This window comes from Macaca mulatta, chromosome 1 (genome assembly GCF_049350105.2).
Source record: "Macaca mulatta isolate MMU2019108-1 chromosome 1, T2T-MMU8v2.0, whole genome shotgun sequence".
Taxonomy (NCBI): Eukaryota; Metazoa; Chordata; class Mammalia; order Primates; family Cercopithecidae; genus Macaca; species Macaca mulatta.
The window spans coordinates 189,306,563-189,321,046 of NC_133406.1; the positions used below are offsets into that span (position 1 = coordinate 189,306,563).

Genomic DNA, 14,484 nt, shown 5'->3' on the forward strand with positions numbered 1-14,484 from the left:
TATTTGCTTTACTCATTTATTTATTCATTTGTTCATCGATCTTTTAAATGGCAGTATCCCTCTGAGGAAGATATGATCGAATGGGCCAAAAGGGAAAGTGAGAGAGAAGAAGAGCAGAGGCTTGCCCGACTAAATCAGCAAGAACAAGAAGACTTAGAACTGGCTATTGCACTCAGCAAATCTGAGATATCAGAAGCATGAAGAATTCTCTTGTTCTTTGGCAACAATATAGTACTCTTCTTCCTGAATACTGAAACTATTTACAATGTGTATCAAAACTACCTGTGAGCATGGGAATACAAAAGGTTTGAGATTCCTGTAAATGTGACAAAATTTTAAGATTTTTTTTTTCTTCATTACAGATTCGTCTTTTTTTTTCTTATAAAAGCCGTAACCCAGTCAGACAAATTCACCTTCACTTAGGCCCCTGGCCCCTGTTCTGGTATACATTTACTGTGAGCTTTTGCCTGCCTGTGCTATTTTACTTGTAAAGCTAGAGCACCCAAGCTTCTGCTTTCTGGAATATAGAGAAATAGTTTCACCCTGCACTACGCTGTTCTGTAGTTATTCTGATGATAGCCAGTGAGGTTCTTAAAGTTTGCAGTATTCTCCCCTGATTGGAATGGTTGAGTGAGGATAAGGGAAAGAATATCTTACTTCTTTTATGATTGGTGCAAATTGGCTAAAGTACATTTTTAAATTTCCTTATAGTAAAAATACTACTTAATTTGTTTTTTAGAGACAAGGAAAAATATTTTGCACAGATTTACTCCAGTATGGAAAAGGGACACTTTAGGTTGAACCATTATAGCCTCAGATTCGATCTTTTCCTAACTAAAAATATTAAAGCCTCATGTGTGAAATAAATTTTTTTAAAGATTTATCTGGATTTAGAGAATTTTAGATCAACAGATACCTCTCGGTGTGTTTGCTAATTAATAAAAATTAGTTTCTTACAAATAAAGTTTGTAAGAAAATGTTCATTTTAAGTGCTAGATAGTGGAGAATATTTATCACCTAAAATATACCCATCAGTATAAGGCAAGCAAGTCTTAACATGGCAGCCATTCTGCCTTTGCCGTGGCCCTGTCCTGTTTAGTTCTTAGTGGGTTTATTTTTGTACTTTTGCAGAAGAAACTTCAGCAAGCTAGAACTGGAAGGTACTTTAATTTTTCATATATACTTGTTTTTTTTTTTTTTTTTAAATGAAGGCTCATTTACTTGAAGTGTAAAAACTTTCACTCAATACAAATAGGAAAAAAAGTGATATGTTTTATATCATATTGCTTTTTGTCCATCTTTGTGGTTTAGTTTATTTACTCACTTCGTGTTTTTCACCTATAAAATTGTCAAGCTAGCAACAAAACTCTTGTTTGTTTAATTGGTAGAGAAGAGACCTGCCAGATTATCAAAACTCTTCATGTGTTAAAAGACCACTCCTGTAAAACCAACCTAGTGGACAAGCTGAATTTGAAATAGACTGTGAAGTAAGCTGTAACTTGTCATTTTAATTTTGTTTAACATGGTTACTGACTTAGATGATGTATTGAATACCAAGATAAAGAAAAATGCACCTAAAATCTAATTAGAATTATCTGGGTCACCAAGTCAAGGTGGTATTGATCTGTGTTAATCTGAGTAACTTATTGCCTAGCCTATAAATAAATTTCAAAGTATCCAATTCATTTCTTCTTCAAATGGTGCTTGTTTTCTTTCCATTACACAATTGGACTCCTACAGTTTAAAACAAACTTTAAACCAGTGTCTTGCACTGCTAATAACTTTTTTCTACCTTTGTAAATAGAAACATTTCTGCATAAAAGTCATACATATGAAGCAAGGGCTGAATCATAATCACAAGGCTTTAATTTTGATAAACGAATCCAGTGACCTAAGGATTTTCTGCAAAATTTGACTGAGAAGTTAAGTATTGGGAGTTGCGATAGGTGGTATTTTTGTTTGTTTTCTTCCTCTTAAACTCCTTAGGATAAAGGTAAGTTGACTTGAACAACTTTCTTTTGCACTGGGAAAATGAGCAAATGTTGGAAATGCTTCAAAAATTTTTTTAATTAAAAAAACACCCGAGGCCGGGCGCGGTGGCTCAAGCCTGTAATCCCAGCACTTTGGGAGGCCGAGACGGGTGGATCACGAGGTCAGGAGATCGAGACCATCCTGGCTAACATGGTGAAACCCCATCTCTACTAAAAAATACAAAAAACTAGCCGGACGAGGTGGCGGGCGCCTGTAGTCCCAGCTACTCGGGAGGCTGAGGCAGGAGAATGGCGTAAACCCGGGAGGCGGAGCTTGCAGTGAGCTGAGATCCGGCCACTGCACCCCAGCCTCGGCGACAGAGCAAGACTCGTCTCAAAAAAAAAAAAAAAAAACTCGAAAATAATAAATATCTATAACTTATAAACACCCACTTTCAATGTAATAAATGTATCCTAATCTTACATATGTTTAACTGGATTACATAGATTTTTATCTTTTGTTAAAATGTGTATACTCCATGGACCAATATAATGTTAAAGTATGTATATATTATATAAATATATATGTATATCTATGTGCTCGCTTGTGTAGGATGAATGTCTTAGAGTCGTTTGTGGTATTTTATGTTGCTGACTCTGGCTCCAGGGCCTGTGCTTGAAAAGGACAGATAAGTATTGCCCAGAGCTAAGTGGCACTACTTACAAAGTTTTAAACATCTTCTACATACTGATTCATGTTTATTTGAGCTCTCTTTATTATAGAATTTTCTCTTAAAGTTTCAAACCTCTAAGTTGTAGCCTGTAATTATGAGAACAGTAAAATTTAAGTAATAATAAAGAATCCTATCCATATATCTAATTTGCAGTGGAGTTTTGCATGGTCCTCTGATTATGTCCATGCTGTGTCCAAGGAGGAGTAGCTATATACAATCAGCACAGATTAATACGTGTAAAGGGTTTGGGACAGCACCTGGTATAGAATAAATAATAAATGTAAACTATTATTTTTGGTTATCATGTCCTTTTGCCTGCCTGTGCTATTTTACTTGTAAAGCTAGAGCACCCAAGCTTCTGCCTTCTGGAATATAGAAGTCTTTCATGTCTTTTGTGAAAGAAATGAAATGTATATGCATAAAGACAGTGCCTAAAACATATGTGGCTTTGTATATATGTGTTGAATAAGAATTTGTAGGCCCGACGCAGTGGCTCGCGCCTGTAATCCCAGCACTTCGGGAGGCTGAGGTGGGCAGATCACCTGAGGTCAGGAGTTCGAGAACAACCTGGCGAACATGGGGAAACTCTGTCTCTACTAAAAATGCGAAAAAATTAGATGAGCATAGTGGCTTGCACCTATAGTCCTAGCTACTCGGGAGGCTGACACAGGAGAATTGCTTGAATCCGGGAGGCAGAGGTTGCAGTGAGCGGAGATCACACCACTGGACTCCAGCCTGGGTGACAGAGTGAGACTCCGTCTCAAAAAGAAAAAAGAATTTGTCACTGGGGACAGTGGCTCATGCCTGTAATCCCAGCACTTTGGGAGGCTGAGGTGGGAGGGTCACTTGAGCCCAGGAGTTTGAGACCAGCCTGGGGCAACATGGTGAGACCCCATCTCTACAAAAAAAAAAAAAAAAAGCCAGGTGTGGTCGTGCATGCCTGTAGTCCCAGCTACTGGAGGCTGAGGTGGGAGGATCAATTGAGCCCAGTGAGGCTGCAAGAAGCTGGGGTTGTGCTGCTGTGCTCCAGCCTAGGCAACAGAGCAAGACCCTGTCTCAAAAAAAAAAAAAAAAAAAACTAATCCCAGCACTTTGGGAGGACAAGGTGGGTGGATCTCCTGAGGTCAGGAGTTCAAGACCAGCCTGGCCAACACGGTGAAACCCCTGTCTCTAATAAAAAATACAAAAATTAGCCAGGCATGGTGGCAGGTGCCTGTAATCCCAGCTACTTGGGAGGCTGAGGCAGGAGAATCGCTTGAGCCTGGGAGGCGGAGGTTGCAGTGAGCCGAGACTCTGCCACTGCACCCCAGCCTGGGCAACAGAGCAAGACTCCATATCAAAAAAAAAAAAATGTGACATGGACTTTTGGAAGGCTCTGTGTTCTAATAAACTCACAGTACTGGGACGGAATCTGTTTCTGCCATTTTTGAGGATGTAATGTAAAGATGATTTTGAGAAAGTTATTTAGCCTCCCTCAACCTCATTTTTCTCATCTAATGTACATCACAGTACTTAATTCACGGGATTGTTTTAAAGGATTTAGCTTTGATAGCTCTTTATTATTTATTTTAAATAAATTTAACCACAATATTACTAATAGCTAAAAGAGCCATTGGCTGTTGAATGTACATTATATATGAAGCACTCCACTAGGCATTTTATGTGTGTTTTCTCTTTTCTTGTTTAATCTTCACAATACCTCTAAGTAGTAGATATTGTTATCCCCTGTTTTAGAAATGGAGAAACTGAGGCTCAAAAATGTTAAAATAATGTGCTTCAGATCATCCAGCTGATGAGAAGATGAGCCAGGAACTGAACCCTGGTCGGTCTGATCCTAAGCATGATACTCTTTTCAGTTTACCATGCTTTGTTTTATTTTGTGTGGAAGAAAAAAAAAAATTTACTTATAGGAAGTGGTAGGAACAGGACATGATAAATAATAATAAATAACATTTACTAAGCTCCAGGCATGATCCTAGATGCTTTACTATTAATTTATTTAATCCTCACAATAGTAACCATGAAAGGTATAGGTACTATTATCTTCGCCATTTTACAGAAGAGGAACCCAAACTAGGCCACAGTTATGCAGCTAGTAAGTGGCAGAGCTGGAATTTGAACCTAGGAGATGGGCTCCAGAGTTTTAACCACTACTCTATATTCCTGTTAATGATGAGTAGTCAGAGGAGCAGTGTCACAAATGAAATAATCCATGTAATCGCTGTTCTTGAGGATTAATGTAATAAACATATACATGGCATCTTATAAAACATTTTCCCATTCATTCTTGTATTTAACTCGTATGAGGGTTTAGAACAGTTTCTGACACATGAAAGCACTTAATGATTATTAGTGTTATCATAAGTGATAAGTATATGGGGGGAGTAGCCAGCCTTGCTTTTAGTTTTTCTTTTTTTGTAGAGACAGAGTCTCACTCTGTTGCCCAGGCTGGAGTGCAGTAGCACAGTCATAGCTCATTGTAACCATGAACTCCTGGGCTCAAGAGATCCTCCCGCCTCAGCCTCCCAAGTAGCTAGGACTCTAAATGCATGCCACTGGACCTAGTTAGTTAGTTATTTAGTAGAGATAGAGGTCTCACTTTGTTGCCCAGGCTGGTCTTGAACTCAAGTGATCCTCCCTCCTCAACCACCCAAAGTGCTGGGATTATAGGCTCAGCCCAACCTTGTTTTAAATACAACATTTAAAACCAAAAGGCTAGAAAAAATGAAAAGTAATTTATCAGTACTGACAAGGCTCTGGAAAGAGTACATAAAAAGGGAAAGGCAGAGTAAGTTTTGAAGAGTTCGAAGTAGCTCAGTGTGACTAGAGTGTAGGTTTGTGGGCAAAAGACTGAGGTGTTTGTGTTCATAAGATTTCATTGGTGGTGATTTGGGGAATTGCCTTAGAAGAAAATCAGGTAAGGCAGGGAGAGCAGGTGGAAGATTGTTGCAGTCATGCAGGTGAAATGATAAGAACTTAAAATGTGGTTGTGGCTGGAGACTAAGAGAAGGGGACCAATTTGAGAAAGATTTAGGAGAATTAACAGGTCTTGAGGTCTGATTAGATGTAGGTGGTAAGGGGAAAGGAGTACTCAAAATTTAGCAAGCAATAGGATCACCTGGAGGACGTGTCAAACTACGGATTGCTGGACTCCAGCCCCAGAGTTTTTGATTCAGTAGGTTGTAGAGTTGGACCCCCGAATTTACATTTCTAACAGGTTCCCAGATGATGGTGATGTTGACTCAGGGGCCTCAGTTTGAGAACCACTAGAGTAGATGATAACTTCTAAGTCTCTTTTGTTTGCCGGTTTTATTAAATCCATTCATTTACTCTGCAGTGCTGTTGCATCTTGTCATTCTACACTTGACCTGTGGATTCTGCTTCTTGGTAACCTCTAATCTTTCTTATGGATAGACAGTTTTTGAAAATAATAATTGCAGGCTGGGCACGGTGGCTCACGACTGTAATCCCAGGACTTTGGGAGGCCAAGGTGGGCAGATCACTTGAGGTCAGGAATTTGAGACCAGCCTGGCCAACATGGTGAAACCCCGGCTCTACTAAAAATACAAAAATTAGCTGGGCATGGTGACGCACGCCTGTAGTCCCAGCTACACTCGTGAGGCTGAGGCAGGAGAATTGCTTGAACCGTGGAGATGGAGGCTGCAGTGAGCCAAGACCATGCCACCGTACTCCAAGCCTGGGTGACAGTGAGACTCTGTCTCCAAAAAAATACATAAAAATAATAATTGCAAGTTAGCACTTATACAGCACTTAGTGCCCCGTACTATTTAAAGTACTTTATATATACTGATTAATTTAACCTCCATATCCCCAGTTTACAGATGAGAAGACTGAGAGGTACAAAGAGGTTAAATAATTTGTCCAAGACCACTGAGCTAAAAAGCGCCAGAGCTAGGATTCAAACCCAGGCCCAGGCAGTTGGCTGAGCGCAGTGGCTCACGCCTGTAATTCTAGCACTTCGGAAGGCCAAGGCAGGTGGATCATCTGAGGTCAGGAGTTCCAGACCAGCCTGGCCAACGTGGCGAAACTCCGTCTCTACTAAAACTACAAAAAAAATTAACTGGGCGTGGTGGCGGGCGCCTATAATCCCAGCTACCTGGGAGGCTGAGGCAGGACAATTGCTTGAACCAGATGCAGGGGGTGGGTGAGGTGGGGGATGCAGTGAGCCAAGATCATGCCACTTCACACCAGCCTGGGCAAAAGAGTGAAACTCCGTCTCAAAACCCAAAAAAACCCAAGCAGTCTGACTCAAAAATCCGTTTTCAATTACTCTGTTCTGCTGAAGAAAAAAAAAGATACATTAAGTTACTTTTTTTCTTCTATGCATGGATCTATAATGTACCTTTTACTTCCAGAAAGGTCTCTATTGTCTTAGTTTTGAAAATGCACAGTGAGAAAGTCATTATTCTATTGACCTTTGCTAAGATCTGTTGTGTGCTGGGCCAGGGACAGAGAAGACTCATATGAGGGCCTTGCCATTAGTGGTATAGTAGGAAAGATAGGCATCTACTCACATAATTTCACAGCATTGGGTACTGAGGATACCGTAGGAGTGCTGAGATCCCCAGAGAAGGGAGATAATAGTTCTAGCTGAGAGGATTGGGGAAGGTGTCCCCAGAACATAGTATTCTGTTCCTTACTAGCATTACTAAAAACATACATGGTGACTGTTGGGATTTTTTGTTAGAAGCAGAGCTCCCACAAGGCCGCATCATTTGATGTTACGGCTGTGTTCACTGGAAAAGGCCAGCAGTCTCCTAGGAGGCCTCATTTAAGTAGCATTCATTACTTGAGTGAATTAAGCCTGGTCCAAGGTCTGACCTTCAAGTTTAGAAACCTGATTTTCATCAATAAAATGGAGACAGATCTCTATTAAGAAATTTCACAGGGACTGATATAAAGACCCGAATGTCACTTTCCAGTAAAAATAAAGTTGCCACAGGACTTGGAGTGCCCACAATTGGTTGAACATGACTCCTCCCTTGCTGGTGGTTGGATACCTCTGCCTCTGAGGCACCGCTTGATCTCTGCAGCCAGGGGTGCCTGGGCCCCTCTCATGGACGCATTTTTCAGATTAATATCTTTAATCAGGTTACAGTCTGGTTTGACTAGTTGGGTAACTATAATGCCTCTTTAGGGTGACTTTGCATATCTTTGCTTTGATCCATTATATGTAAATTTTTCAGTATGTTAATGAGCATCATTTTTAAAATCATGAAATAGAATTCATTATTGAATATGTACTGGGTCACAAGATAAAATGTTTGAAAGCCATTTATTTTTTACAATCTCTCCAAAGGAGTGTAAGTCCTAAAGTTATGTATCCAGGTGAATGACATAAAAGATTATCTCATGGGAGTGGGGAAAACTACAGAAAGACCTCACCCATTTTTCTCTCCTCACTGCACTAAGTGTATGGAATGTGTGCAGCTGCCCAAGACCTAAGGGCTTAGTTACAGCCTCTCCATCCTGTTTCCTCTGGAGTCAGAACTTGATTGAGTTAGTTTGTGGGAAGGGAAAGAAATGGGAAAAAGCTGACACTTACTGGGGACCTTCTCTGAGCCTGGCACTAAGGTTCTTAATAAATGTATACTTTATTCCTTATGACACTTAAATAGAAAATATAAGGTATAGAGAGATGGAAGCAATTTGGCCAAGAAACCCCAACCTAGGAAAGGTTCACAGCTGGACAAGCCAGGTTCCAACCCAGATGACTCAGCTGTGAGACTTACTCTTCTACCACACTGGACTGCCTTTTGCTCTCTGCGGCTACGTATGCTCAAAGGACTGCTCTTAAGAGCAGGTGTGCAAGACTCAGCAACCCAGGCCCTCATTGAGCACAGAGGAGACCCCACACCCCTCCGAGGCTCTGTAAGACACACAGGAGAGACTGAACTGAATTGCTTGCTCAGCCTGTGGGCCTTTTAATGATGATTGGACTTGTCAGGACTGAGACAACCCTGATTTGTTCTCCAAATTGTGGGCCTCTACATGAGTTAAAGATCCTTCTAGGCACTGTGACATACAGAGACCTGGATGGGGTAGAGGCTGTACTTAATTGAATCAAAACTCTGGACCTAGAATGGGTAGAAGCAGGTAAGGAACCCTCCACCCTTGCTCCCTTGTAGCATGCTACCTTAACCACATACAAGCAAAAGAAAACCCTGATGCATCTCAGCTTCCTGAGCAAGTTCCTGGCCTTGTAGAGGGAATCCAGACCTTGGAGTTTTATGAACATGGGCCTAAATTCTGGTCTTACCATTTCCTAGCTGTGTGTTTTTGGGTAAATCTGTTAACCTCTGTGGTCCTCAGGGATAACAGTTCCCTTACAGGGTTGTTGCCAGGATTAAAGATGATAGATACAGGTTGGGTGTGGTGGCTCATGCCTGTAATCCCAGAATTTTGGGAGGCCCAGGCAGGAGGATTGCTTGATTCCAGGAGTTCCAGACCAGCCTCGACAACATAGCAACACTCTGTCTCTACAAAAAAGTATATATATATTTAAAAATTAGCCAGGCATGGTGACGTGCACCTGAAGTCCTAGCTACTCAGGAGACTGAGGTGGGAGGATCACTTGAAGCCAGGAGTTCGAGGCTGCAGTGAGCTGTGATCACACCACTGCACTCCAGACTGGGCAACAGATCGAGACACTCTGAAAAAAAAGATGATGGATACAAAGTCATGGTTTCTGTTACATGGCAGATACTCACTAAGAGCTGCCATGCCCATGTTTAAAAAGAAGAGGTAACAACACATTTTCGGAAAATGTGAATCTGAATAAAGAGGATAAACTTCAGTTATCTTGGAAGTTCATTTATATAGAACCCTTCATTGCCCTCTGATTCTGGATAAAACTATCACTATAGGAGGTGCAGGTAACACACACTATGTGTCCAGCACTGTTCTGTTGTGCTTGCATTAACTTAATCCTTACAACAACCGTTGTAATAGGTGCTATTATCCTCATTTTACTGATAAGAAAACAGACACAAAGAGGTGGAGTAACTTACCTGGTTGTGTGGATACCTAGTGGTGGGGCCAAGATTTTAACCTAAGCAGTGTGGCTCCAGTGGAAGGGAGGATGGGAAGAATAAAACCTGTTCTACCTTGGGTTTATTACATGATTCAAAGTAAGCTTGAAAAAGTGGCTCGTAAATGCTTTGTGCACCTAATAACTTGCGTGGCAGGAAAGCTAGGGCTGGGGTTAAGATACAGACCCTCAAGTCGGGCTGTGTGTGTTGAGTTCTAGCTCTGCCACTTAACTAGTTTGTGTGATCTTGAGCAAATTAATTCCTCTCTGCCTCACTTTTTCAACTATAAAATTGGGATTGTAAAAGAACATACATGTTAGGATTATTTTGAGGATTAAATGCGTTGGCACATGTGAAGAGTTTAAAATAGTGCCCAAGTAACATAATTCTAAACAGATGAGGAAGAAGAAGAAAGAAGCCTTGAAGATTAAGAACCCCGGGATTGAATCCCAGCTCCTGATTTGATCTTAGGAACATTTCTAAACTTCTGACCCAGATATTCTTAAAACAGTTGTCTAGATTAGAGATAGACATGTAAAGGCTCTCTGCATAGTGCCTGTCACTGGGTAGAAACTTAATAGATATTAGTTCCTTCTTTATTTACTCACCATTGAGTACCTACTATGTACAGCAATAGTGCTGGGCTCTGTAGAAGACACGAGATACTGTCTCCACCTTCAGAGAGAAATCTGAAATACCATTGTAAATAACGTATACAAGGATTTAAAAATACATAATACTAAATGCTGTGAGGGAGACAGATTAAAATGTAACCTCTGAAAAGGGAGAGACTGCTCCAATGGGGAGATCCTGGATGGCTTCCTGGTGGAAGTGGTGCTGGCTGTGGGCTGAGAGGCTCGGTGAGATTAATCCTTTTAACAGTAAACTGGGCTCTGGACCCATAGGAGGTCAGGCTTCTAAGGTCCTGTGCCTCTTCTTGCCTGTGAACCCAGGAGAAAGTTGGCTATTATCTAAGTGCCTAGTGCTGGCCAAGCTGGACAAGGCTCTGGACTAAGGGGTTTGGCTCCCTGGGCATACTGTAACTGGAATTTCCAGATTTAGAAGCTCTAGCTTTGTGATAAGATAAGCAGCATTCTCGGGCCCTTGTTGATCTGCAAAAACCATGATATGACTGAAAGAGTGAAAGATCGTATGTTCTCTGCTGCCTACCAGGGAAGAGTGAGAGAAATTGCCCAAATGGTCCTTGGAGCCTCTGCCCTCTGGGCAGCTTTGCCCAGGGCCTCCCGCTCCGTGCTCAGCCCACCCATGGTTCATAGGCAGGGTGGGAGGAAAACACCAGATTGGGCAGAGAAGCCTGGGTGTAAGACCTGATTTCACAAATTGGTTTCAGGAAAGGTTGTTCACCCCTCTGAACCTGTTTCATCAACTGTAAAATGGGGATAAGTGAATATGTAATAAGATGTAGATAAATAAGAATTGGTGTAAACTGCCTGGCTCAGGGCTTGACACATGAGAGAACACCTGACATGTGAGAACCAGTCACCACTTACTGGACACAAGATTTGTGTTGCACAAGCACCTAGGATACAGACCCAGCTCAGAAGGAAACAAAAATGGGCCTTAACCACCCTGCCCCTGCCCTGTGTTCCGCCCCCCACCTTCTCTGATGAGCTAAGTCTCCAGGGGTCCCTGAATCCATTCTTCACACCAGAGCTGGAGCAGGCCTTCTCAAATGCCTCCTCAGATGCCTCCTCACGGTGCTCCCCTACTCTGTGTCCTTAGTTGGGCCTCCCATAAAAGCCCCTGGACTGCATGCCGGGGATCCCCTTGCTCCAGAGCTGATTCTGCTTGGTGGTGGTAATTTTTTTTTTTTTTTTTTGAGACGGAGTCTTGCTCTGCCGCCCAGGCTGGAGCGCAGTGGCCGGATCTCAGCTCACTGCAAGCTCCGCCTCCCGGGTTCACGCCATTCTCCTGCCTCAGCCTCCCGAGTAGCTGGGACTACAGGCGCCCACCACCTCGCCCGGCTAGTTTTTTGTATATTTTAGTAGAGACGGGGTTTCACCATGTTAGCCAGGATGGTCTCGATCTCCTGACCTCGTGATCCGCCCCTCTCGGCCTCCCAAAGTGCTGGGATTACAGGCTTGAGCCACCGCGCCCGGCCTGTGGTGGTAATTTAAAACAAAAACCAAAAATGTACACGGCCTAAGAGAAAATATGGAGATGCAGCTGTGGCTCATTCTCCTCTGTCCCCCATCCTGTCACGGGGGACTGGACTCAGAAGTCGGTGAAGTGGGTCACTCCAGGGCCTGGCCTGGCCTGCAGCCTCCATCCTCAGGCCCAGACAGCTGCTCTCCACTTCCCTGCCTATCAGTCCCCTGCGGCTGGTGCTCTGTGCCCAGCATTTGACTCAGTCCCAAGCCTCTGACCCCTTTCAGGCGAGGCCCTAGAAAAACTGGCTCTGCATGTAGGGGAGGAGGGAACAGGGTCGGTGGTGCTGCTATGTCCCGCAGGGACCCTGGTAAGGCCATCGTGCGGCCCCTTCAGTTTGGAGGCTGGGATCTGGACAGAGTGGGAGACCGGCGGCTGGCCCCCCTGTGACCTTGGACAAAGCCTGGAGCTCGGTTTCTCCCGGTGCCCAGTGAGGGGTTTCGGAGTGTTCGGAGTCCTTTCTAGTCCTGGGTGGGAGTGGGCTTGCCTAGGGACCTCAGGCCCGCTCCAGGGACACCTACGCCCTTCCACTTTGGGGCAGGGAGGCGCCGGTCCAGGGCGGGGAGGAGCCACGGGTTCTGCCCTGCCCGCCCCGTCCAGGTGCTGCCACCGTAGCCGCCACTGCCGCCGCCGCAGCCGCGGGGGGCCGCCCGCGCCCGCGTCCGAGCCCATGGCCTTTCTGACCACCTGGAAGGAGGCGGCCTCCCGGAAAAGCGACCGCAGGTACCGGGCAGGGGCGGGGACTCGGCGGAAGGCGCGGACGGGACCAAGGGACCGCCGGAGGACCCAACCGAGGTCGGGGAAACAGCTGAGGGGCACAGCTGGGGAAAGGGTTTGCGGCTGCTGGGCGTGGGGGTCGGCCGGAGGCCCGGGAGGGGCAGCGCCGTGCGCCCCCTCCTCTCTGTCCTCGCCCCCAGCAGGGCGGGGACTGGGGAGGGTAGACGCGGTCCCACCTGAGCACCGCTCAGTGTCGCAAAACGCGGGCCACCTGCGAAGGCCACTCGGTGAGCGGTACCTCAGGCGGGGCTGGCGGTCAGGTTTGGGCAGCTGTGTCTGCGCTCAGGCCTCCATCCTCTCACCTGGTTCTCCCCAGGTCTGCATGAGCCAAGTGTGGGCACGCTGTGTGCCCGGACAGATGAAGCCAGGGCGCTGTGTCCCTGAGGGGTTGTCCACATCCGAGGAGCAGGTGGGGCAACTCCTGGGTTCCAGTCCCAGTCCAGGGTGAGTTATGTGCACCCCAGCTCCTCCAAGACGAGCCCTGCAGGGTGTGTCAGCCATCTCCCTAGCTGGCCCTGCCTCCGGGATAAGTTAGTGGGCCCCAGTTGTGTTCCTGTGAGAGGAGACGACAGGCCTGACCTCTCTTCTGAGGTTCAGCCCTCCCCTTCATACTTACATCTTTAAAGTTCACCCTGGCCGGGCGCGGTGGCTCAAGCCTGTAATCCCAGCACTTTGGGAGGCCGAGACGGGCGGATCACAAGGTCAGGAGATCGAGACCATCCTGGCTAACACGGTGAAACCCCGTCTCTACTAAAAAATACAAAAAACTAGCCGGGCGAGGTGGCGGGCGCCTGTAGTCCCAGCTACTGGGGAGGCTGAGGCAGGAGAATGGCGTAAACCCGGGAGGTGGAGCTTGCAGTGAGCTGAGATCCGGCCACTGCACTCCAGCCTGGGCGACAGAGCGAGACTCCGTCTCAAAAAAAAAAAAAAAAAAAAAAGTTCACCCTGCTGTGCCAGGGAGAGGGGAATGCAACTGTCCTCCCAACACCTCCATCTGACTGTCCTGTGAACACCTCAAACTTGGCAAGCCCCAAACGTGTTCCTCCTCCGGTGTCCCCGTGTCAGTGAATGGTTGCCCAAGCCCAAAACCAGGGCGTCATCCCTGACACCTCCCTACCTTACTCCCACCCCCGTCTACAAGTCCTGTTGATTTTACCTCCCAGTGTCTCTCAAAGCTGTTTATTCTCCTTGGACTATTGCATCAGGCCCCCTTCCCCAGCTCCTCCAGGCTCTCCCTTTCTACACATCCTTTCTAAAGCACAAACCAGACCAAGCCATTTTCTACTTTAAAACCCTTCCATGGGCCAGGCATAGTGGCTCATGCCTGTAATCCAACACTTTGGGAGGCCAAGCGGGAGGATCGCTTGAGCCCAGGAATTTGAGAGCAGCCTAGGACACATAGCAAGACCCTATCTCTATATAAATAAAGGAAAAAACATTAAAGAAAATAAAACCCTTCCATGGCTCTCCACCACCCTTTGGCGGCTGTCATTCAGCCTTTCAGCCACATTGTTGAGCACTGGTGTGCTGGGCCAGCACTGCACTAGGCACTGCAGGTGTGGTGTTACTTCAGACATACAGGTCCTGCTCTGAGCGACCAGGTTCTAGTGGGAGAGAGACATAAACAAGTAGACAAACAAGTAAACATCAGAAATGGATGCTGGGCAAGGAGTACAATAAGATAATGTGATGCACAGTAAAATTGGCGGTGCTGAAGCATTGCAGGCAGGTTAGCTCACATCAAAGCCTGAGCTGTGTCTGAGAAGAAAGGAGGGCGAGTGA

At 45.2% G+C, this 14,484-nt stretch overlaps 1 protein-coding gene across 11 annotated transcripts in view; it reads left to right on the forward strand.

Moving 5' to 3' along the window:
- Positions 1–1,685, forward strand: part of EPS15 (epidermal growth factor receptor pathway substrate 15) — a 161,261-nt gene extending 159,576 nt beyond the window's left edge. For all 11 annotated transcript variants that reach the window (XM_077957535.1, XM_077957525.1, XM_015139357.3 and 8 more), the window contains one exon: positions 55–1,685. In XM_077957535.1, the coding sequence (XP_077813661.1) occupies positions 55–201 (147 nt within the window). In that variant the 3' untranslated portion in view covers positions 202–1,685. The remainder of the gene's footprint in view (positions 1–54) is intronic.
- The last annotated feature ends 12,799 nt before the right edge of the window (positions 1,686–14,484 follow it).